Source organism: Hyalella azteca, unplaced genomic scaffold, assembly GCF_000764305.2.
Source record: "Hyalella azteca isolate HAZT.00-mixed unplaced genomic scaffold, Hazt_2.0.2 contig5520, whole genome shotgun sequence".
Classification (NCBI taxonomy): Eukaryota; Metazoa; Arthropoda; class Malacostraca; order Amphipoda; family Hyalellidae; genus Hyalella; species Hyalella azteca.
The window spans coordinates 77,154-102,180 of NW_025935708.1; the positions used below are offsets into that span (position 1 = coordinate 77,154).

Genomic DNA, 25,027 nt, shown 5'->3' on the forward strand with positions numbered 1-25,027 from the left:
GTATGCTGACCACACAAAAATTTATAATACAGTGAAGAATACGTCGCAAAAAGTACAGTTGCAAGGTGATCTTGACAGGCTGGTTGACTGGGCTGATAAGAGGCAGCTGCGTTTTAACGCTGATAAATGTAAAGTTATCCACCTTGGCAAGAATAATGAACAGCATGATTATAGTATGAGAAAGACACGCTTACAACGACAGAGTGATGACGTCGAAGTCGACAACGGAAAAGGATTTAGGAGTTAATATCGACAATGAGTTGAAATTTTCTAAGCATATTGAAGGTCAAGACGACTTGGACTGATCAGACGCTCTTTCGAGTTCCTAGATTTAGAAACGATGAAGCAGTTGTTTGTTGCTGTCGTGCGCCCGAACCTGGAGTTTGGAAACGTTGTGTTGTCACCGAGACTTGAAAAGGACAAAAATTTAGTAGAGTGTTCAAAGACGCGCAACAAGGATAGTTCCGGGCTTGAAAGGCAAGTCCTATGAGGAAAGATTAAAGATTATGAAACTTCCAAGCCTCCATTATCGACGTCTGCGTGGGGACCTCATTGAAGTATACAAGTATACTCATGGCTTATATAAGGTCCCAGAAGGATTACTAGAATTTGAAACAAGAACCAACACCAGGGGCCACGGCTATAAACTAAAAAAACAGCGTTGGAACACATCCATGCGACAACATTTCTTCTCGCTTCGAGTCACCGACATGTGGAACAGCTTCCCTGATAGTATCGTTGAAGCTCCGAGTATGAACATCTTCAAAAACAGACTAGACGAAGCTATGCAGGAGCATATGTTCAGTCTTAAAATGCCTAGCAAATTACGGATCAGGCAATAAGTCCAGCAGCTATCTCAATCAATCGTCAGCTATAGAAAGATCGGGTTCCAAAGGCCGGATCCCTTGTGAATCAAGTCACGAAAAGTTCAGGAATCGGCAAAAGGCCATGGGCCTATTTCTTCAACGCCGACACTTCTATTCTATTGATATTTTCCTTTCGGCAGTGCTGGCTGAAGGACTTTGGGTTGGATGATCCTTTATGGTTCCAAAGAGCGATTGACTCTGTAACGCAGCTTGAATATAGACGAACTAAGCGACCAAGTCACTAAAGTTGACCAAAGCATTATTTACTACCAATTGCAGGGCTTTAGTTCTCCAACGTTTTTTCAGCTTAATTTTTAGCTTCATTACAACTTCCATTATTTCCTTTGGATTGTTTAGCTAGGTGAGAATAATCATTCTTTCCATACTGTTAGCGCAGGTCATAAGATAAACCGATGATATATTCAAGCTCTCACCATCTTCGCTCGTGACAACCGACCAATCGTGTAATTTCTGTAGATATGCAGTTGCTGTTCTTTGTTGATTGCCGTATTTGTTATCCAGCAGAGCCAATGCTTCTTTGTACGCTCGCCCAGCGTCGTATTGGCTGCAGCTCCTCAAGAGTCATTTGGCTACGCGCCGCAGTGCCATTGTGTGCGTAGAGGAGCCTCTCCATATCACGTTTTGAAACGTGGTCGACTGTGTCAAACTCTTTAGCAAGATAGTTATCTAATATTCTTCTTTCTTCTCAACCAGACAAAGTGGGGGATAATTATCTATGTTCACAAGAGGCTGTATAAGTCTGCTAAACAGCAGAATGCCGGTGAGTTGTATATCAGACGAGATAATTATTTAATCATGTAATGACATTCATATTCATTATGTATGACCTGTTTTAGGTAGGCCCTAATGAGTTTTTCTTGTTCAATTAACCAAATTAATTTTAGACTGATTATCTACACCTTGCAGGCAGTCCAGTTTTCTATCTAGATTCTAGACCTTGTGTTAAATAAGTCTCGTCTAAAAATAAAAACAAATCTGGAGTCCAATTTCCTGAAATTTTCTCCAGAAGGGAAGTTGGTAAAATCAGGATTACAATTGTGACATTATGTATAACCTATTTTTAGTAGGCCCTAATGAGTTTTTCTTGTTCAATTAAACTGTTAGACAAACTGTCTAAAAATCAGACTTTGCTGTCCTCGGTGAAGTACGGCTACACATGATAAAAGGACCTCCACGAGCCGGGAGGAAAAAAAAGTGGCGAGTACCTTGTATGCCATTCTGTTTCGGAATGTATTTATCTTTATTTATATTTCCTCACTCTCTGGTGGAGATTTGATAATGAACTGATTGTGATGGGTTGCAAAATCCTTGTTTTGGCTGCAGCTGGATGAACAGAGGAAATGAGCGGCGTTGCGTAGAAAAGCTTTCCTCTAGCGTAGAAGATTCTACGCTTGAGGAAATCTTACGCACTGATAAAGGAGAGGAAGCAGAGGAAGATCCGAGGCCCCAATCCAGCCTAGAATCATCGGAAGTCGAGGAAGAAAGTAGAGTCGACGAGGAAACTTCCGATGAAGATGTGGACGAGGGCGAAAAGGAAGAGAATGGAGATCGGACCAAGAACCGCCCTCGCAGGGCTGTGTCGGGAAACATCTCATACATAGAAGAGGATCTGAGAAGATGAGTTACTCCCTGACAGTCTATTGGTCTTGCTAGATCCTGAGATATCTTCGGTAGGTCTCGATATGTTTGAGATCCGAGGTATTTGTGGAAGGTCCGAGATATCCGAGGTTAAAGGTGTTAAAGTGGAACCTTGTGGAAGGTGTTGAAGTACTACGGTGGCCAAATACCTTTAGCACGTTTTTTGAATCGATTGCTGTGACATGACAAATGCGCGCTATTATCTTATTATCGATCGTTTTGTTGATGTGCGGGAAAGTGCATCAGAGCGACCAGCTTGCCACTAATCTGACAACTGTCAGACACAAAAGTAAACTAATTCCGAGAAGAATCAACAGTAAACCCAAAAATATGAAATTCGAAAACCCGGAAATGAATCTCTAACTATTTCAAATTGTTAGAAGCGAGCCACTTCATCACAACATAATTGATGATTCGAACAGGCTTAGTGAAACCCATGATATCGTCAAACTCCAGACTATAGGCAGCAACGACCATTTCAAGAGAGGATTTCTACACGAGGCCGGGTAGTCTATAAAATTTGCTGCAAAGAAGCTTGTAGACTTCTTAATCATTTGGGCTACATTAGAGTTCTTGGACTAACAATCACGACTTCGAGACAGTCTCACCTGCCACCTACAGTCTGGAGGACAAGGAAACCCCCCGAGACAAGCTCACAAGACCGTTGCTCACCTGTGCTGGAGGAACCCACCAGCATCGGCGTTATTTTAGGCGCCCAATATTAACCTACCGATGATTGCTGGCCGAATCCTGCTATCTGTTTTCAAACTATCGAAATTGTCTGAACTTTGAGTTAGTTTTCAGTCAATTTGTTTTGAATTTCTTTTTTTTTATCCTATTTACATGTATTATTGACTTATATCCACCAAAATATCTTTGTACAATGCTTCTTAACTTGAAAATGAATGTTGATATATTAGAAACGTCGTTAATATATCATTATTATTTGCTAAATCTGCCGTATCATCCACCAACGTCATCTAAATATACTGTTTAACACTTTAATTGGTATTATGGGCGACCGTTGACGTGTGTTACCCGACTCAGTGCAGTGGTCCCTTAGGCAAACGCCCATACAGTAGTCCAGTAGGCGAGTCCAATCATTTGAAGTACAGGAGATTAGTGGTAAATGATCTGCCAGAAATAAAGAGCCATGCCGACTGCAGTCTGATAGAAGATGGTTAACAGTCAAGTGATCGTTAATCCTATCCGTCACAACAGGTTCCATCACCTTATACTCAACACTTGTAAGACTGACATGACAGTAGTTATCACTTACCGGGGCTACTTCTGTCACTTCACTTTTTTGAACAGAGGTTTCACTTGAACTTCTTTTCAGTCGGGCAGCAAAATCCCTTCGTTCGCCGGTTTTTGAAGGAACACTGTTTAAGGGCCGGTAAAACGCGACACGAGCCGAGCAAGCTCTTCATTACGGATTGCAGTTGATTAAATTAAGTGCCGTGGTCGAAAGTCCTTAAAGTGTAGCATTACCATAGTCCAGTGGTTCCCTAAGTGGGCGAAATCGCCCCCCTGGGAGCGGTGGAAAGATCTGGGGGGCGGTGAGGAAGAATGGGGCAGTAGGTGGGCGGCAGTCCGCGAAGTCGAAGTCGGAAGTTTGTACATTTGTTTTACGATTTGTACACAACACATGCAGATTACGACTTCGACTCAAATAAATTTTCACGAGCTAAAATCACCGTTTGGTAGTAAGGAATTTACATTCAAAATTTCGTTGGAATCTGTTCAGTAGTTTGGAAGAAATTCTTTGATAACTGCGAATTTCGCCCATATCGCCATATAACTCCCGAATGAAGGTGAAATTTAATTTTTTTTTCACAAGCTAAATATTACCGTTGGGTCCTAATCAACTTTGCTGTGTTCCAAGTTATATCGAGCTGCGTTCAATAGTTTGGGATCGAGATATGCATATACCTTGGTCACTGAATTCGAGATTGGCCGTGAGACCGAGACCGGCTGCGAGACCGGCCGCAAATTTGTCCGAGCCGTACTGAATTTCTAGTGCTGATACAGTTGAAACTGCAAAGAAAATACTGTATATTGGTTTACTAACTGGGCGTTCTATTTGTGAAATACACATTTGTGTTTAACCTTTCTCTTTTAAAATTGCAGCGTACTAAATATCAAGAAAGATGCTTTGTTTTTATACGTGTCTGTCGTGGGGGTGGGTCGCTAGAGATTCATTGGGGAGCCAAAGGGAGCGCCACCCTGGAAAAGTTTGGGAACCATTGCCATAGTCCCATCTGGTCAGAACGAGCGCCACCACAAGGGCCTCAAGGACTGACCTCGAAAGACGGCGACTGATGCTACGTATTCGCCGCGGAGCGCCAGAGCCAGCGGTGGTGACATTGGCAATGTGACTGTTCATTGAAGTTCCAAGTCCAGTAAAATGCGCAGGCTGTGGACGCATACATTACGAACTCGTTATCCACGCGAACAGGGTTGGCCAGAAGCTGATGCTAGCGCCGTGCAGTCGCAAACCAAATAAAGTCTGTTTATGATGCATTGAGCCGGTTGGAGCGCATTCAGTCTGCGACAGCGTCCATACAGGCAGACATTCGATCCTGCAACTATGCAATTCAGCCAGTGCACCTCGGCCACAAATTTGTGTGTTGTTGGCCGAGAAGAGGATCGGGCCCAAAACTGATCCCTGTGGTACGCCGCAAGTGACCAACGGTGGCGTATAAGAAGAGTTCTCGCGTCGAACACATTGGAATCTATTTCCTGAGAGCAGACTCGAACACAGATGCACTGTGCCGCGCAAGCAAGTCGACGCAATAAAGTGGCGTGGTCGACTGTGTCAAACGCGACCGACAGGTCCAGTAAAGCTAGTGCCGCGATGTCGCTGCGGTCTACTGCGCGCAGAATGTCTGAAAGCACCTTCAGCACAGCGGTTTCCGTCGAGTGTAGATGACGGTATGCAGACTGGAGGCGAGGCACGATCGAGACCGGACGTACTGCTGAAGATGGTTGTTCAGCTGTCGCGCCACAACGCGTTCCAGGAATTTCGACGAAATCGACATTTTGGAGACGTGTCGATATGATTTGGGATCAGAAGCGTCAATGCCTGGGTTTTTAATAGAGGCGTAATGCAAGCTGATTTGAAGTTCATCGGAAAAGCACCGTCAGTGAGGCAGCGGTTGAAACAGGACCAGAAAAGGTGCTAGGGTCACAACATTCCCTTTAAGTATAGACGTCGGCAGCGGGTCGCTGGCACACTGCTTGTTAGGCAGCGCGCGCACTGTAGCGATGACGTCGTCAGACGTGACGCGAGTGAAATCTCAGAGCACGCAGTCGAACGGGCACGGAGTAAATGCTGCCGGCGGAGCATCGGCCGACGACGCTGGCACAGCAGAAAATTTTCCTTCAAAAACCGCATGGAATTCCTCCACGCTTACGTCACCCGAAGCCTCTGTATGACCTCTTCCCACGAGTTAATCCAGCGAACGCCACAGCGCTCGGGGGTCGCTGCATTGCGCGTCGACTCTCTGGCGCCTGAATGACTCATTTTTAGAACGAAGAAGGTCGACATAATTTCGACACGCATCTCGTCAGTTGTAGGCAACAGCAGCGGTGGCAGCAGGATTGCCGCGTTTGTTCGCCCGGTAGACAGCCCGCTAGAGCAGTCGGATCCCCGGCTTCTAGACTCGACATTCATCAGCGAACCATGGGTCGGAGAACCGTTGGGCTACCTGAACTGTGCGTGCAGGAATGAGGTCATCGAGTGCACAGGTCAGCACGGTGTTGTAGAGTTGAACGAGATCTTTGACTGATAGTGCCAATCATGAGTTAGGCCGACATAGTCGGCACGACTGCAGATTTACGCGCCAGTTTATATTAGGAGCAACGATATGGGCGGTGAGGCGCTTGCTGCAACGCCTCACCGCCTACAATCTTTCACACTTGAGCCCCGTCTACACGCTCAAACTTATCGTCAGTCTTAATAATATAATAATAATAATAGCGGTTTCAGCGTTTATTAGGCCGTAGGCCTGTCGCCGATTCTTAACATCGCAGAACATGCACAGCATTTTGAGTTCTCGAACTCGCAACTCACTGCTACAATTCTGCTGTGCTTAACCGCCCGGCCTCCTTGCCGATTCTGACCAGAAACTGTCGCACAGAGCTGGGATCGAACCCGCGCCTCTCTGCGTCAATCTAGGTACTCTGAACTTTAACCACTGGGCCACCCTGCCCTCTTGCATGTCATGCCAGGTTGACCGACAAGACGGGGCGTGTAGACGCTCAAAGTTTGACGACTTGCATGAAGGGTGGGCGAACGTTTGAAATTTGTCGGGCCTGGAAAAGATGCACGGGCGAGACTTTTGGGTTCATACAAGACTGACGATAAGATTGAGTGTGTGGACGGGCAACTGACTAATTGTTCAAACTTTTGCTCTATCTCAGTCTATATGAGGAAAGAATAGAAGTGTCTGCATTGAAGAAATAGGCCCTTGGCTTGTTGCCGATTCATGTACTTTTCGTGACTTGATTCACAAGGGACCCGGCCTTTGGAACCCAATCTTTCCATAACTGACGATTGATTGAGATAGCTGCTGGACTTATTGCATGGTCCGTAAGTTGCAAGGCATTTTAAGACTGAACATATGCTCCTGCATAGCTTCGTCTAGTCTGTTCTTGAATGCGTTCATACTCGGAGCGTCAACGATGCAATCAGGGAGGCTGTCCCACATGTCCGGTGACTCGAAGCGATAAAAAATGTCGTCACATGGATGTGTTACAACGCAATTTTTTAGAATATAGCCGTGGTCCCTGGTGTTGGTTCTTGTTTCAAATTCTAGTAATCCTTCTGGGACCTTGTATAAACCGTGGGTACACTTGTATACTTCAATGAGGTCACCACGCAGATGACAGAGGCTTGGAAGCTTCATGATCTTTAACCTTTCTTCATGAGGCTTGCCCTTTAATACCAGAATTATCCTTGTTGCACGTCTTTGAACACTCTAAGACTACATTTTTCTCATTTTCTAGTTTTTGTGACCACACGGCGTTTCCAAACTCTAAGTTCGGACGCACGACAGCGACAAACAACAGTTTCATCGCTTCAGCAGCTATGTACTCGTATGAGCGGCTGATCAGGTCAAGTCGTTTATTTCCCTTTATTAACTTGAGCTTCAAAATGCTTTAAAAATTTCAACTCATTGTCGATATTTACGCCTAAAACTTTTTCCATTGTCGACTTCGACATCATCACTCTGTCGTTGCAACCGTGTTTTCTCATACTGAAATCATGCTTTTCATTTTTCTTGCCAAGGTGGATTACTTCACATTTGTCAGTGTTAAAACGCAGCTGCCACTTATCAGCTCAGTCAAGTCAACCAACCTATCAAGATCGCCTTCCAACTGTACTTTTTGCGATGTATTTTTCACTGTATTATAAATTTTTGTGTCGTCAGCATACATCGAGCCCACGCTAGACACAGCTTCTGGTAGATCGTTCATAAACGCAACGAAGAAAAAAGGCCTGATAACGCTTCCTTGTGGCACGCCGCTGCGCGCTGAAGCCCAGTCTGATACAGACCCATTAATACTGACAGGTTGTCGTCTCCCTACTAGAAAATCTCTGCTCCATTTGAGAATTCTACTCTCAATTCTCAGAGACTTCAATTTACGCAACAGTCGCTCATGTGAGCTACTGGCAAATGCCTTGACAAAATCCATGTACCCTGCATCTCCTGGCTTCCTTACGTCCAGCAGGCGGGTCCATTCGTTCAATGTAAGTAGACAAGAGGTTAGTGGTGCAAGATCTCCCATCAATAACGCCATGTTGACAGTCTGGTAGGAGATTATTAGCAGTCAAATGATCGATAAATCGTTCCCTCACAGCAGATTCCATTACCTTGCAAACGACACTTGACAGGGCGATAGTTGCATAAAAAAGGTTAATGGAGAAAAAGAGAGATTGTGAATTGAAAACATTTTTCTCGAGGAGTAGCATTCATGAAAAGAAAACGCGAATTTAATGCTAATGAATAAACGACAGGCCACCTCAGGCGACAGGCCACGTCAGGCCTACACTTCAGCCCCGAGATCACTATGTTATGTTATGTTAACTCTCCTTTCCTGCGGACCGCTGAGCGGTTTTGCTACTATTCTGCTGTCCGCGGAAGGTGGTACTGGTGGGATGCATGCCAGAGGCCAGCATTGCCCAAGATCAGCATATCTTTCATCCTCCTTTCCGTGCGTAAGCCTGCTAAAGGGCAGAGTAGACTAAGGGATTATATGTTGGAAGCCAATAGTACAAATCCCCTTCATGGAAATTAACCAGCGAGCTAATGAGAAGTAAGCCACCAATACAATCGCTCTACGCCGTATTGAAAACCGTCCAACAGCTCTATCCCATGCCGTCTAACCTAATCACGATTTTCGGTAAGCAATTCCCTACGCCATACCATGATACTGCTGTTGATACACAGCCAGCACTCCAGCCCGTCCGTTTGTCGCAGCTGTTTTCCCCCGGCATAACTCTACCTCCATGCATCATAGTGACAAACCAGAGATTTTTTAGAATCAGTTCAGTTTTAATACCTTATTTACCCAAGATTTAAATCAATTTCTTATGTATGATGATGCTGGTATGCAGGATACTTTACTGGTCTACTTATAGGACTCAAAAATGAACTTGAGGGAGAGTCTAAAAAACACTCTGCTTTGCCACTATGCCATGCATACCCCGTCTCCCCGCCTTTTTTCACTGACTGCCGGACGGCTTTTCTTAGTTTCTGCACACCTGACTGCATTACGCTATGAAAAGAGGATCTATAGGAGTTGTAAACTAACCTAACCTAATTCGGATAAGCAACAAAGGCTGCAAGAAAAGCCTCCAGTTAATCATGCGATAATGGTGGAGAGTCGGGCCTGTTGGGGTAAGTGTGGGGGGAAGAAGATGCTGGGGCCCTGGGGCCTGGGGGATAGTAAGGCAGGGAAACAGTGATGCGGGGTTAACGTCTTGCGGATTGAGTAAGGTGATGACGCATTACCGTTTGCCTTTTGGTACAGTTCACATTTGCGACAATGCAGTGTCACTGTTAGTAGTCATTAACCTGGGAAATCTGGGCTGAAATATGCATATATTGCTCAAGCAAATATCTTACAATATTTTTCATCAATTTTATTGTCTAACAGCTCCTGTCTCTTAACATGGCTGGCTTGGCTGCTCAGGCTCTTTGGTCTTTACTGTCTTTGCAATGTCTTATCTCTGTAACTGAAATTCAACAGGTACAATTTTCCCCCCATGATTTTTAGGGAGTGTTTCTGTAATACAAATAATATATATGCACTCGTTTTTTATCACAGTTGATAGTTCACTTATTTGTTCTAATGCCCACAGTTGCACAAATCCTGACTCCTGACCCTGAGCACTATTCAATCAAGGTCTCAGCCTATCAGGGTCAGGGGGCTACCTTGGAGTCTTGGATGAGTCTCCAGAGTCCAGAGCTCCTCAGCTGTAAAAGAAGAAGAAGAAGTGGTGCAGCAGTCACTGCCATTTGTTGGCTTGTGGGTCAACTCATCCTGATTCCTGAGGCAAAAGTGCATCAGATAATAATCAGAGGCTTCAGAGAGCTATGTCATACAACAACAACATACATGATGTAACTTGTAGTCTTGGACACAATCTGTAATTGGTTCGAGCTGGTTGGCAGGCTGCCCAAAGCAATGTGGTGATGTGGGGGGGGGCCTTTTGTTGACTCCCATAACCCATTTTAATCACCATTCACCATCTATGGTAACCTACTGGCAAAAGGGATAATAAACTCATAGTTTTGCATGTATTTCTCAATTTCTGAGGATTTGTTAGCAGCATGTCCAACATTAAGCTGACTGAACATGTTTGTTTGCAACTTCCCATGTACCGTAAAATGGGGTTACTTTGACGGGTGGGGTAACTTTGACCACTTTGTTTTTTTAACAAAAATCCCCAAAACTCAAAAACAATTTGACATAGAAAAATTTTGTCAATGGCCATCAAAGGCCTAATACGGAGGCTACGTAACACAATAGAAAGATTTAAAAAGTTTGCATATCTAATAGGTTAAAAAATTAATAATGTGACCCACAAAATAAGCTATTATTTAAAGCCTGTCAGAGTACCCCCTCCAATTTTTTTATTTTTTGGTAAAATAACTCCAGGTTTTGATGCATTGTATTAGAACTCCTCTAGTTACATATGCAAAAGACAAATTTTAGGAAAGTGTCATAGTTTGCAAATGGGGGCGCCGCCCCCTAATGGGGGAACTTTGACCACCTGATGGCAGCCGTGACAGGGTAACATTGACCGGCTTGGAAATTAAGTTAAAATTACCATAGGTACCTATATAACATATTTTATGTTTGATACACCTATTAATGTTTTTTTCTTTATGTTTCAGACCCTACAGAGTCTTATAGATGGTAATTTTAACATAATTTCCAAACCGGTTAATGTTACCCCATCACGGCTGCCATTAGGTGGTCACATTTCGCCCACTGGGGGGCGGCACTCCCATTTGCAAACTATGACACTTTCCTAAAATCTGTCTTTTGCATATGTAACTAGAAGAGTTCTACTGCACTGCACCACAACCTGGAGTTATTTGGAGTTATTTTCCCCAAAAAAAAAAATTGATTTTACCACCCAGTCAAAGAAACCCCAAGAGCTGGGGTAACAAAGACCATCACTTTTTTTGAAATTACATCAAAACTATGAGAGGCAGGAGCCAGCAATTTATGGTGAGTAAAGCTAGAGTATAGACCTGTATTTTGCATGTTTCAATTTAAGTTTAACTTATCTAGTAAAAAAATGGCATTGTTTCAAAATAAAAAAGTGGTCAAAGTTACCCCATTTTATGGTACGTATATTGTTTCATGAATTGCACTGTGCACTGCTCACTGCTGTATTGTCTGCAGTGACTGCAAAGTTAAATTTTGATTTGGTAAATTTTTCCATGTTTTCTGTGGGATTAGTGGCAATTTTTTGCTGCCTAACCCAAACTGCAAAGTTAGTCAACAAGCATATAATATGGATCCATCTAATGTTGCATTTCTCCACTTGAAGTTTAGTACCATAGTTCACATCTGTCATCTGCATTTTATTATTTTTGGCTGTGGGAAATAGAAATAGCAATAATACCGTCAACCGGGGCTACTCGGGACAGATTTGAATGATTAGTTTTAAATAACAGTTAATAACTTCTTACGATGAAACATTTCATAAACAAGTTTAGTCTCATTTTATAGCTGATTGGCAGGGCTATCGAATGGCGTTGTCAAAAAAATTCCATATGCTATTCGTAATTTTTCGTAATTGAAGCCTTTGCTAACTGAGGTTCTACCCTTAATGCGTTTTTGGGGGTGTCCCGAATAGCCCCGGGGGGGTGTCCTGAGTAGCCCCGCCATGCGGAAATGGCTGCCATTTCTTTTTGGAATTAGATAGGCAAATGACCCGGCTGAAGCCTCCCTTGAATTTGACTAAAACACCCATGTATCTAGCCAATATCACCTGTTCCTATGGCCTTTTCATATGTTCTTCAGTGTAAAATATATGAAACGGCCTATTTTCAACTGCAATTTCCAATTATGATTTCTGTTTTTGCCTGCATTTTTAGAAAACTTCTGCCTGAAATTCCAAATTGGTGGAAAAAGATTATTTTTACCTTCAATATTTTTGGGAAACTTTGTGTGATATTTCAGATTAGTTTCAAGGATAGCCTCTGTTAGATTTCCAGTGGTTATGATCTGTTTGTGCTGCAATTATGCCAAATAAATCCAAGCCATTCTACTTGGTAAGGGAATTTGGCAAAGCATTACATAGATGACAGAAATCAAACTAATTAATATTATTCAAGACACTGTGGATTAAATGCAAAAAAAATTTCATATAAAATAATAAACCATTTATAGCAATTAGAAAATGGCTTGTTAATTTTGTAATTGGGTCTATAAACTTGAATTAACAAACTATCCTGGCCATGACATATAAGATTTAATTAATGTTTAGGTATGACAAAAAAGTTTGCATTTTAATGACATATACAGTAATTATTCCTGATATGAGACAGTCATGTAACTTGATCAGAGTACATTGAAAATTGATGTGATAAGGTATGTTTGGGAGTCCAATTTAGTCTTGGAAAGACTAAATTACTCTGTCAAAGAATGAATTCAGTTAATATTCTTTTTTCAATGTTACACCCTTATTGTATATTAAAGTTGCACAATTAATATCTCTATTTTACTGCTAAATATTTTTCATTAACATATTCTACACTATTATTTTCAGTTAAGTGAAATATATAAAGTAAAATAAATTTTGGATATAAATCAACCTCTAATAGAAGTTTAAGATGGCTAAAGAAGATGAATTTGAGCTAGAGCTTGGTGGGCCAGAGTATACAGTGAAGGTCCATGTGCCCGTCTCTCTTGCATCGCAAGAAGATCCCCAGGAGCTGGCTCACCGAATTGTACAGCATCACAACCTTCCTATTTACATGCATCCAAGTAAGTTTCATGACATACTATCATTAAATACATGTTTAAAATTATCATAATTTAAGTGAATATTTTTATGTAATTTTATCAAACCTGGTAACTTCCCACTTGAAGAATTTTTTATCCTATTGAATTGCCAAAATTTTAATAAATAAATGCCTCAAGGTGTTAAAATTTAAATGTTCTAATCAGAGCAAATTTTAATAATGCATACAATAATAATGCATACAGTATGAAGTTGACTCTTGAGTGTGTGGTGCTGTGCAGAACTAAGTGAAAGTCTTCAAGAGTTTGCACTGCAAAGCAATGATGCAGCTCTTAAGAGGCCAGGCCGTGACCTGCTGGCCGCTCTCACATCTCATGCTGCTGCAGCACCTCTCAATATTGCTGCCTTCTGGCAACAACAGCAGCAGCAACAGCAGGTTGAACCCGTTTTCTGATTTATGATAATTGAATGGCCTTAGTAACAGGTAGGTAAGGTTGCATTAATTCTTCACCATTGAAGAATTGAAATCATTTATAATAACAGGTAGGGAATGTTGCAATCATTTATTAAAGACTATGCCTATGTAGTACCAGTAGTTACATCTATTTCAATAAATTTAAACTTGTTGGACAAATATGATTGCCATTCTTTACTTTTTCAAATGGTTAATGTAAGTAGTAGGTATGTTGCTATAACCTAAGTATTTATTTTGTATTATAAAATAGTCTTGTTAAGGTGAAGTTCAAAATTTGCTAATTTATTCAAATGCTTTCTGATTTCTTAAACATTCATTGATACCCTTTGATAGATATTTTATAAATTTAGCAACAATGGCTTTTTAGCACATTTTCTCATTTATGGAAAAAAGATGCTATTGTGCTTGTCATGTCCGTCTTTCTTTCTACCTATCCGTGGCTTAACATTTTTGGTGACAAGAAACTGTAACTCACTGCAGTGAGTACCACTGAGTTATATTTTTCAATTCAATGTTTCTTACGCTACGTATTGTGCTTGTCATGTCCGTCTATCCATGTTTTTATCGACAAGAAAATACGCTCTCTGTCACTCACTGCAGTGAGTACTGAGTTATATTTTTTCAATGTTTCCTCTAAAAATTCCATGGAGCAGGAAGAGCCGGAGAGCAGTGAGGGGGAAGAAGCGTTGTTGTATCACAGCTTCGTGCACTCCCGTGAAGGCCTTGCACTGCTGCGTCTCGAGCATCAGTACAGCAAGGAGGTGGCCATGCTTGTTAAGCGGCGCCATGCAGCCATCCTCAGCCATGATGCTAAGTGAGTAATTGATACAGTGATGAATAAATTTTTATATATATAAATAGATAATAAATAATTTTTATAATTATTTTTTTATATATTTAAATCAATATTATATATCTTCTTCTAATTAATGCCTAAAAAAAGTCAAGTAAAAGAAAATCAAATCAGTCTGATAGTTGGAATGTAACCTATAACAGTCAAACCCTTCACATTATAGAATTAAAATTTTGAAGCCAATTAGGCTCATGATTAATGTAATGTGAGTGAAAAGTAATGGCTTTGAAGAAATTTTCAATGATGACACCATTTTGTACAGTCTGATATCAGATATTGACCACAATTCACTGAAGATATTTTTATCACATTTTTATTTACTTTTTAATTGGATAAAAATTTTTTTGGTTTATGCAAGGGATATTTAGGTCAATTAAATTGTGTCAAAGCATAATTATACTGACTCTACTGCAGACAAATAACCCAATGCCCTGTCAAATTTTATAGCGTTAAAGGTAAATATTGAATATTCATGCTCCCGTTTTTTGATAATATTGTTAAAATGTACTTTATTTTGCAGACAAGCTGCAAAGTTGGCAGAGGCTGTGTCCCAGAGCTGCAGTGATGCTCAGGTCAATGCTCTGAGCAGCAGAGCTCTAGAGGCATCAGAGCTGTTGCATGCAGAGTGGGAGAGCTCCATTACAGCTCTGAAGGAGCAGCAGCTCCGTAATTTCAGAGCCGTTGTCAGGGAGGGCAGAGTTGCTGGCGCTGCTTCGTAGGTCCTAATTCTTCTTGATTATTTTTGCTGGAAACGTAACTAAAATTATACCTATATTTTATGATGAGTGGAGTGGTAATAATGCTTTTATTGTGAAATATATATTGTTATGAATGATAAATATTCCTATAAATGTTAAGGATTAGCTTTAGTACTTGAGAAATTATAAATGGGCCTATAAAAGTTTGTTGAATAGAGACATTGCTGATGTATAATATGATGTGGCAAATATTTATTTACTGTACCTACATTGGCAATGCGATGAATGAAAGTTGTATTCAACTTGTGCTAAAATGTGAGCTTGTGAACTGCTGGATGCTGAAGAGAAGTGCTGAATATTGAAGTTTATTTAGTGCTGTAATTTGAACTTGGTCTAGTGCTGTAAGTTGTACTTATTCTAGTGCTGGAAGTTGAACTTAGTCCAGTGCTGTAAGTTGAACTTAGTCTAGTGCTGCAAGTTGAACTTAATCTTGTACTGTAAGTTGAACTTAGTGTAGTGCTGCAAATTAAATTCAGTCTCCTGCCATGTTTGCTACATGCTGGAATCTGAAGTTTAATGGAATAAGTTTATCAATTGATAAAATATAGCCTGTTATTACTATAAATTGATGTAATGAAGCCCTGCTCCTCCCGCCAGAGGTGCAGACGAGGAGCAGACAGAGGGCGTGGGTGCGGCTGAGGACGCGCCTCTCCTGCAGGAGAGCTTCACCATCCACCTGGGCACACAGCTCAAGCAGATGCACAACCTGCGCCTCATTGCAGCTGATCCCGTACACCTGTGTGACTACACCAGCCATTCAGCTGCAGCTGATAGTCAGTGGTGAGCATCTGATAGTCAGTGGTGAGCATCTGATAGTCAGTGGTGAGCAGCTGATAGTCAGGGGTGAGCATCTGATAGTCAGTGGTGAGCAGCTGATAGTCAGTGGTGAGCAGCTGATAGTCAGGGGTGAGCATCTGATAGTCAGTGGTGAGCGGCTGATATCAGTGGTGAGCATCTGGTGATGGTAACATATCATTTGAAAAATGTAAAATAGTGACTATGCATTACAAGTGAACATGATTTTGCTGATATTTCATTCTTGATTGAAATTTAATTAATATTTAAGAATAGGAATGTTATTTCCATAACTGATTATGTTCTACCATTCGATTATGCTTTATGAAAGAAGCTTGTGCTCCAGAAACTGTTGTGTAATATTTAGATGGCGTTTGATACCTTGGGTATCTTTTGAGAAATTTCGTTAGCGTCTTAATTAAAAGTCACAGTCAAGAACTTGTTTCACATGACATGATTTTTCTGTACAAGTTCGGATAGCTTTAACAATTTGATGAATACCATAATTATAAGTTGACAAGTCCATGCATAAACTGAAGTGAATTCAAAAATTATTTAGGCAATAATATACGGTAGGTATGTGAGCCTTTTTTATTATATTTTTTTAGACATTACCTGAGTTATTGAGACATGAACTTATGTGATTTATGCATTTATATTATATTTTTTTATTTTTGAGACATTACCTAACTTATTTACGACATGAACTAATGTGAATTTATGTATTTTTTGAGACATTACCTAACTTATTGAAGTATGAACGAAATTGTTGAGGTGGTTGCCGCCACAACGCATCCAGACTTCCCTGGAGCTGTACGGACGACAGCTCAGCGGCCTGGTCAACCTCGTGGATGACAGAGTCAACTGTCTCTCTGGCACCAAGCTCGGTATGTCAACTGTCTCTCTGGCACCAAGCTCGTTGTGTGCTGTGGCCATGATTTCCGTTAACTATCTCAGAGTTTTGTAAGAAACGAAAATTCAAGCAAATTAACCATATCTTGATCAAAAACACTACGGAGGCCTTTCCATTATCAGTTCAAAATGTAATTTTTTGAACTGATTATGAATCTGGTCTGCAAAAATTTTAGATGAAATTCAAAATTGGAGAATTTTGAACAGATGATGGAAATGGTCTCCGAAGGCTTTGTCGATAGGTAATGGTAAATTTGTTTGATGGTTTCTTTGCTTTTAAGTTGTTATCAAACTAGTGATATCAGGTGCTGTTATCTCTCTTGTATATCACTTCTACACACCGTGGGCACTGCCATAATGTGAACCATGAAGCGTGCCATGAACCACAGCTATAATGTTGAAGTAAACATAAGCTAATTTCGTATCATCTAACCAACACTGTGTTAAGTTAACCGTTAGCTCGCAATTTGATTTTCTGTGCAATTTTTCAATTTATGAAAGTAGCCTGAATCTTGTTTTTTGTAAGCATGATGCGCTCAGCTAATCGTCATATGTCCTTGAAAATTTTACATTTCCAGGGGCATTGCACATTATGCATCTCGCATCAGATATTTCAATGTATAAATACAGGTCTAAATCTAAATATTCCTATTTTAAGAACGAAAAAAATTGTATTGAATTAAGTATTTAATATTTTGAGAACGAAAAAATTGGTGTTGAATTAAGTACCCTATTTAATATTTTAGAACGAAAAAATTAGGGTATTCAAGTACGTATTTAAAATTTTGAGAACGAAATAAGTGGGGTATTGAAGTACGTATTTAAAACTTTGAGAACGGAAAAATTTGTATTGAAATTTTGAGAATGCTGGGAAGGGAGGAGCTTGGAAAAGTGTATGTAATTTGTGTATTTAAGAAAGTGTACCTATAGTGTATGTGAAAAATATAACTCAGTACTCACTACAGTGAGTGACAGAGAGCGCATTTTCTCGTCGACGAAAACTTGAGGTCACGGACAGACAGACGGACGGACGGACCTGGCGAGCACAATAGTGCATTTTTTCCATAAATGAGAAAATGCGCTAAAAATGTATGTAGGATGAGGGAGGGGTGAGGGAGTGCACTGCGCTGATGGCTCTGTTGTTTGCTGCAGAGTTTGGTGATGTGTGCAGCAGAGCTACAGAGCTGCACTTCCCAGAGCTGCAGGACCAGCTCGCCCACATCAGGGAGCGTCTGCTGCCGCAACTCTGCAGGGGGCGCCTTAACCCCCCCGCCCCCGACGCCCCCGAGGTGAACTAAACATCAATGTTAAAAAATATATCAGAGGCCAAAGTTATCTTGTTAAAAATTACGCACATCTTATTTTTGTTGAGGAAATATAGAAATGCAGTTATGACATTTCTTGAGGAAATGTGCGTTGTAAATATAGTGAAGAATTTTATTCTGACGTTTTTGAAAATATCCTCTTCATTTTTTGAGGAAATACACGTTGAGATGTTGTGGAGAAAAGCACTTTAGATTTTATGGAAATACACGTATTGATAATCTATTACCGGTACCTTGGATTTGAGTGACTGATCAAGTAACTCTTTTTCAAAATTGATTAATGACAATTTTCATGCAAGACTTATTCAATTTTCATGATGACATAATTTTCATGATGACAATTTTCATATTGATGACAATTTTTTAATAACGACGTTAATAAAAGTTTTGTTAACAGACGCCACGACGGGAAGACAAACTGCAACCTGGCGACGTCTATATCACCAGGTGATATTGTGATGATATTACTAAACAATAATAATCAATATATATGATGATATTGCTAAAGAATAATTATCAATATATATGATGATATTACTAAAGAATAATTAGCAATATATTATGATGATATTACTAAACAATAATCAACAATCAACTATACTAACATTCGTATATTCACGTAGAGACATACACTAGGACATGTTTAACTTAAAAGTTAGATTTAAAATAGTTTGATTTTGTGTTCAAGACTTTTTGAGAGTTCAGTTAGTTTATCCAGGTATCTAAAAATTCATACGCAATTATTTGCGCTAAGCTTTATACTTATTTTTTAGTCCATTCTGTCACAAATACTTGCCAGGCACTTGAAGCACATGGGCAATAAATTGCAGCTATCAAAACTGGTTGAAACAAATTGTAGGCAACAAAACGTAGAAATTATACTCTGCTGTCGTATTTTACGTGCATGGCAACCTGTCGATCTGCACATTATTAACTAATTATGTATCTACTAAAACCACTTCTACAAATAATATATTTAATAATAATAATATATAATAATGATGGCTTTGTTGCAGACACAGCAACCTGTCAGGAGTGCACGTGGTGTTCCATGTGGTGTGTGATGACAGCGTCAACAGCAGCAGCATCACATCTCGGCACCCCGTCATACTCGGACTCAGAAACGTCCTCAAGGTGATGACTGTAGGATGGTGATGGTCATCAAGGTGCTGGCTGTAGGATGGTGATGGTCATCAAGGTGCTGGATGTAGGATGGTGATGGTCATCAAGGTGATGACTGTAGGATGGTGATAGTCCTTAAGGTGCTGGCTGTAGGATGGTGATGGTCCTTAAGGTGCTGGCTGTAGGATGGTGATGGTCATCAAGGTGCTGGCTGTAGGATGGTGATGGTGCTTACTCCTATCCCTATAGCTGTACTATCATAAATAGTCAAGAGTTCGTAATTTCGTCTACCAATCACTGACTGCTTTTCAAACTAAACCCACCAATCGCAGTCGAGAAATCGGCCTCTAGGTATTCTTACGACGCTACGTGTAGTTCATGGCCACTGCATGTACTTAACGTAAGCGAATTTTCATATTACGGCCCCTGATCACTGTTGGTGAGAGCAGCGCCCTTTCAACCTCACGTGTAATGAAGAAAATACTTTCATTCAAAAAAGGGTTTCTTACATAGTATCCATCTCGTCTACGCCAGGATAATCTTGCATGTCATTAGTTGAATTTTCTTATTTTTCTATCAAATGCCCAATTGATTGTCTACATAAATAAAATCAGAATGCTGTGCTTTTTATATCACATCTACAGTCGCGTTTGCGGATGCGAGAGTGATGTAATGATTTTATTTTTTAAATATATAATTTGGATCCAAGGCAATTTTCGTTAGCTAGGGTGCTGGCTTCAGCATGGCGGTTTTGATGTTTTACAATTGAAGTTTGTAGTTTTTGAATTGAAATTTTTTATAATTGAAGTTTTTAACGAGATCTGAGTAGATCTCCGTGTAGCTCTGGTTCCTGTAGTGTGACATCACAACGCTAGTTTAAGTGCAGGTGACCTATTTATGGTACATCACTAAACTATAGTGCTAGTGTTGCAGGTGCTCGTGCAGGATGTGATGAAAGTGTTTATGATGGAGCTTTGGCGCTGCCGGTGCTTGTGGTGCAGGTATTACAGGTCTTTGTGCTGCAGATGGCCTGCTTGTGGCGCAGGTATTGAAGCTTTTTGTGCTGCAGGTTGCCTGCTTGTGCTGCAGGTATTGATGATTTTTATTTTATACTGCAGGTGGCCTGCTTATGCGACATCACAACGCTATCGCTGCCACTGCTGCTGGTGTCGCGGCTGACGGAGGAGCTGAGCGCGGCGTGGTGTCAGCGTCGCGCTGAGATCGTCTACAAATGCGTCAAGGGCTTCATGATGGAGATGACCTCGTGGGGAGGCTCTGAGATGAACACCCTGCAGTTCGTGCTGCCTCAGGTTCGTGCTGCCTCAGGTTCGTGCTGCCTCAGGTTTGTGCTGCCTCAGGTTCGTGCTGCCTCAGGTTCGTGCTGCCTCAGGTTCGTGCTGCCTCAGGTTCGTGATGCCTCAGGTTTGTGCTGCCTTAGGTTTGTGCTGCCTTAGGTTTGTGCTGCCTTAGGTTTGTGCTGCCTCAGGTTTGTGCTGCCTCAGGTTTGTGCTGCCTCAGGTTTGTGCTGCCTTCAGGTTCGTGCTGCCTCAGGTTCGTGCTGCCTCAGGTAGTAGAAACGAACGGAGGACCTTTTGGGAGTAGCAAGCAGAGTCAATACCTTTCTTCCGGGCCGTGTTGCCCTGCATGAGGAAGAGGTGGTGTCGAGTTAGGTTAGATTATTATATATCGTGTCGAGTTATATTAGATTATATCGTGGGGGGAGGGGATGCACAACCCATACTTCTTATTGCTTAATGGGAGAGGGAAAGAAGTTATCTGAGGTGGAGAAGTAGCTTATGAACTCTTAGTTTGTGTTGACCCAGATGGGGGGAAAGAGATGAATCCCGTTGAGTCAGAGATGATCTTGTAGAATGGGTCAGAGATGATCTCGTAGAGTGGGTCAGAGATCCCCTCGTAGAGTGAGTCAGAGATGCTCTCGTAGAGCGAGTCAGAGATGCCCTCGTAGAGTGGGTCAGAGATGCCCTCGTAGAGTGAGTCAGAGATGCCCTAGTCAGAGATGCCCTCGTAGAATGGGTCAGAGATGCCCTCGTAGAGTGGGTCAGAGATGCCCTCGTAGAATGGGTCAGAGATGAATCCCGTTAAGGTTGATCTGTCCTGGGTGAAGAAGAGCGTGCAATACTTCTATTGAAGTGAGGTGGGGATGAAAGTTGCTCCTTAAGATGGCATGTAGAGCAGGAAATAATCTTCACATTTTGACGCTGACTTACAACTGCAAGTCTTCAAGGAAATTATTTTCAATACAAAGAGATTTTCTTATTTCTATTCCTTCTTGATCCTGTATTTAATCTGATTTTTCTGCCATAAATTAGTTAACCTTTGTTAATCGTTTCGGATTGTTAAGTGCGCTGAAACATTCCACAGTTTTTGTGTCATTTGAAGGGTTATAATTTTGTTCCCATTCCTACCAATAAAACATTTGTTCAACAACTAATGCTGTTCCTACCAACAGAACATTTCGGAGGCGCAGTTCCAGGCCCTGGCAGCCATGTTGCCTTCCATCTTCCGAGTGTCGAACCCCCTCATGGCTGCCTGATTTAATCATATTCACATATTGTAAATTATATTTATAATAGTTATTCTGAAATGTATTGACGAATTAGTAGACATTTTCTTATACAATGTGGTACACGAATTGGTTACACAAATTAGTGACATCGGATTAGATTAGATGTGAAGCAGCACTTTGGTCTGGCAGTTAGTGTGTGAATTTTTCATAAGAATTTATTTATTTATTTATTAAATAAATAATTATTAAATGATATTTATTTAATAAATGGCACTGGCCATCATTAAGATTACACCAAGACTTGAGAGCATTGTCGCAGGTAACCCTGAAGCTTGCGCCCCATGGTTAACGATGACACGATTCAATCGACTGCTACTGTACTACATTAGATAAAATGATGATCCTTCAGATGATGTATTGCAGTTATACCATAATTGTGAGGCATACATTTACGTAAAATGGCCGGGTTAAGGTCTACTTTGTTGTTTGTGGAAAAACCGACATTCCAAATGAGCCAAAGATGTATTTTTTTTTTAAATCTTGATTTGAGATGTGTTTGATTGCGGCTCTAGATATTGTTACATATTTGTTATCATCTACAGTATTTTTAAATAAGTTATGTATCTAATAATGCAAACTATTTTGGTATAAATGATGCAAACATTAGGAAAATAACTTATTGTAATATGTATTAGTATCGTGTACAGTTCAACCGCATGACAGGGGTGTTGAAGACAAGTTGAGTCCCGTTCTGTTCTCATTTCATTGGATTGCATGTAAAGACGTGTTGTTCATTGGTTTGTCATTAAACTATTTCAAATAGTCAAACAGATACTTACATGCTTGTAAATTAGACACGCTTTGTCCCTATACAGTCTCCGTGCTCATTTAGCATCCCTAGTTACTTTTCTTACGTCCATATACAGGGACCGAAAATTCTCGTGTTCGATTTCAATATTACCTGAACTTTTTAAATTCTTAGTCTCGCAGAAGGGTTTGCGTCTATATTTCTCGTCTCTGTCTTGCTAAATTACTTGGTATTTTTGGAATTCACCGGAGTTACCTGCGCGGTCCCTTCAGTCCAATATTCGCGGTCTCTTTTGTCCAATGTTCGTATATTGTCAATATGTCCAAAAAAAATGAAAACAATTTTGTCCAATATCTCCTGACTGCTAAAATGAGACCTGCATATAGGTACGCATGAACTCGAGGGCTATGAGATGCGGTTATCTTGGGCAATAAACAGAAATTATTATGAGAAGTTTACTCGAACATGTCCTAAATAAAGCACAGATTGACGCTTGAAAAAACACTATGCAACAGCTGGTGAAACTTCTTGAAATCTTTTACACAATTAGTTCGGCAATAATTTGAAAATGCAGGTAAGAACTAGTATTATATAATACAAATGAACATCACAGGAGAAACTTCTATCCTGGCCACCACTGAATAAATGGCTACACCATGCATTGCATTGTAATTTTTGTATATAAAAAAATATAGTTACGTACAGAATTTCAACCTTAATTCAGGAAGAGTCTTCTCTTTGCACATAATAATTCAAACTGCTCCTATGAGTGTGTTAACAACAAGGTCCTCTGTTATTATCAATAACAACATCAATTTTTTCCGAATGCTAGTGATGATTCATCGCTGTGTTTGAACCCATTCACCAATTGAACATGTTAATCACATACTCATTTACAACTGAAGTCAAATGATACACAGAAGTTTCTAGAGACCAAACCACGACGGCAGATGTTGACGATCTTTCTGGAGCTTTATGCTAGCCTTGTATTCCTTAGTGAGACGCTGCAGCTGTTCGTCGTAGTTGTAGTCTTCGTCGATGAGGTCGGCCGGCAGCAGGTTCGGGAACTGGAACGTCTGCCCTTCACCCTGACGAGAAAAATACTTTCGGTTAAGCAAGAACAGGATAGGATTTGAACATTAATTTGAATAGTCGATGCTAGAAAATGCGTGAAACTCATTAGAGAACTTGACCTAAAAAGTAAAACTTATTTTACATCTACAATACCTTATAATGCTGGCTAGTTAAGTGGCAACATGGTTTCCTAGCTGTTAAGCTATCAAGCTTTCTCGCACCGGAAGTCGAGCATAAAAATCACAGATAAAAAGTCTCTCATAGCCCACAACACACAAAAGATCTCAAATAGCTGGCAAGATAGAAGCAGCGTTAGCATCTCTAAGAGACGAAGTGACAAGAATGGACAGGGAACAGCAACAGAAATGAAGACAAACGAACGAGAATTCGCTTACACGGAACGTCGGCCGCCCGCACGAGAGAGACAGAGATGGGCGTTTCCTTACCTTTGTAAGGGATTTCTTTGGGATTCCTTACATTTGTAAGGAATCCTACCTACATAATAACTTAATGTAAGGTAACCTACCTCCTTATTACCTTATATAAGATATCCTACCAACATAATAACTTAACCCCACAACTGAGACCTGCAGTCAGACACCGCGAGCTCGGCAGTGGATGGCTCAGGAACAATGCCCCTAGGAACGCGAACTTCCATAGGACTTCTGACGAGCACAGACGCCCTTCAGATGACCTTCTTGACTGAAATAATATTATTAAAAATGCAAGGATAGAAATTTAGAAAACTGTAACCTCTACTTGACTGGAAAATAACGCGTACAAAACAACTTGAAAGCGATAAATAAATGATGCCCGTAGCGAAGTTCATGAAGCGAATTAATGACCCGAGTTAGCCAAGAACAAAACAATATAACTCGGTACTCACTGCAATGAGTGATAGAGAGCGCATTTTCTCGTCGACGAAAGCGTGAAGTCACGGACGGACGGACGGACATGACGAGCACAATAGTTCATTTTTTCCATAAATGAGAAAATGCGCTAAAAAGGCCGCAGATATCAGACCTTGTAGGAATGCAGTAATGCTCAATGGCACACATACCTATATACTCGTGACGTATCTAGCAACGTTACGTAGGCGACATTAACGTCCCAGACATGAGAGAGGCACTCACCAGCGTTACGTAGGCGACATTAACGTCCCAGACATGAGAGAGGCACTCACCAGCGTTACGTAGGCCACCTTAACGTCCTAGACATGAGAGAGGCACTCACCAGCGTTACGTAGGCCACCTTAACGTCCTAGACATGAGAGAGGCACTCACCAGCGTTACGTAGGCCACCTTAACGTCCTAGACATGAGAGAGGCACTCACCAGCGTTACGTAGGCCACCTTAACGTCC

At 41.0% G+C, this 25,027-nt stretch overlaps 2 protein-coding genes across 2 annotated transcripts in view; one reads left to right on the forward strand and one right to left on the reverse strand.

Moving 5' to 3' along the window:
* The first annotated feature begins 12,821 nt into the window (after window positions 1–12,821).
* On the forward strand, window positions 12,822–23,039 carry LOC108676509 (protein C12orf4). Its single transcript, XM_018164590.1, has 11 exons — window positions 12,822–13,040; window positions 13,299–13,453; window positions 14,146–14,306; window positions 14,866–15,060; window positions 15,701–15,883; window positions 16,673–16,785; window positions 17,963–18,090; window positions 18,533–18,582; window positions 19,152–19,269; window positions 20,376–20,567; window positions 21,728–23,039. The coding sequence occupies exons 1-11, from the start codon at window positions 12,887–12,889 to the stop codon at window positions 21,809–21,811; spliced, it is 1,533 nt and encodes a 510-aa protein (XP_018020079.1). The 5' UTR covers window positions 12,822–12,886; the 3' UTR covers window positions 21,812–23,039.
* The window catches only part of LOC108676510 (probable 39S ribosomal protein L23, mitochondrial), a gene marked incomplete in the record, with an annotated part of 14,125 nt that continues 12,131 nt past the window's right edge, over window positions 23,034–25,027 (reverse strand). Inside the window, 1 exon segment of the mRNA XM_018164591.2 lies at window positions 23,034–23,680. Coding sequence (XP_018020080.1) covers window positions 23,519–23,680 — 162 coding nt within the window.

Coding starts and splice junctions, on each gene's coding strand:
- LOC108676509 (XM_018164590.1), top strand. CDS start 12,887: ATGGCTAAAGAAGATGAATTTGAGCTAGAGCTTGGTGGGCCAGAGTAT. Junction 13,041..13,298: donor TCCTATTTACATGCATCCAA/GTAAGTTTCATG, acceptor GGTGCTGTGCAG/AACTAAGTGAAAGTCTTCAA. Junction 15,061..15,700: donor AGAGTTGCTGGCGCTGCTTC/GTAGGTCCTAAT, acceptor TCCTCCCGCCAG/AGGTGCAGACGAGGAGCAGA.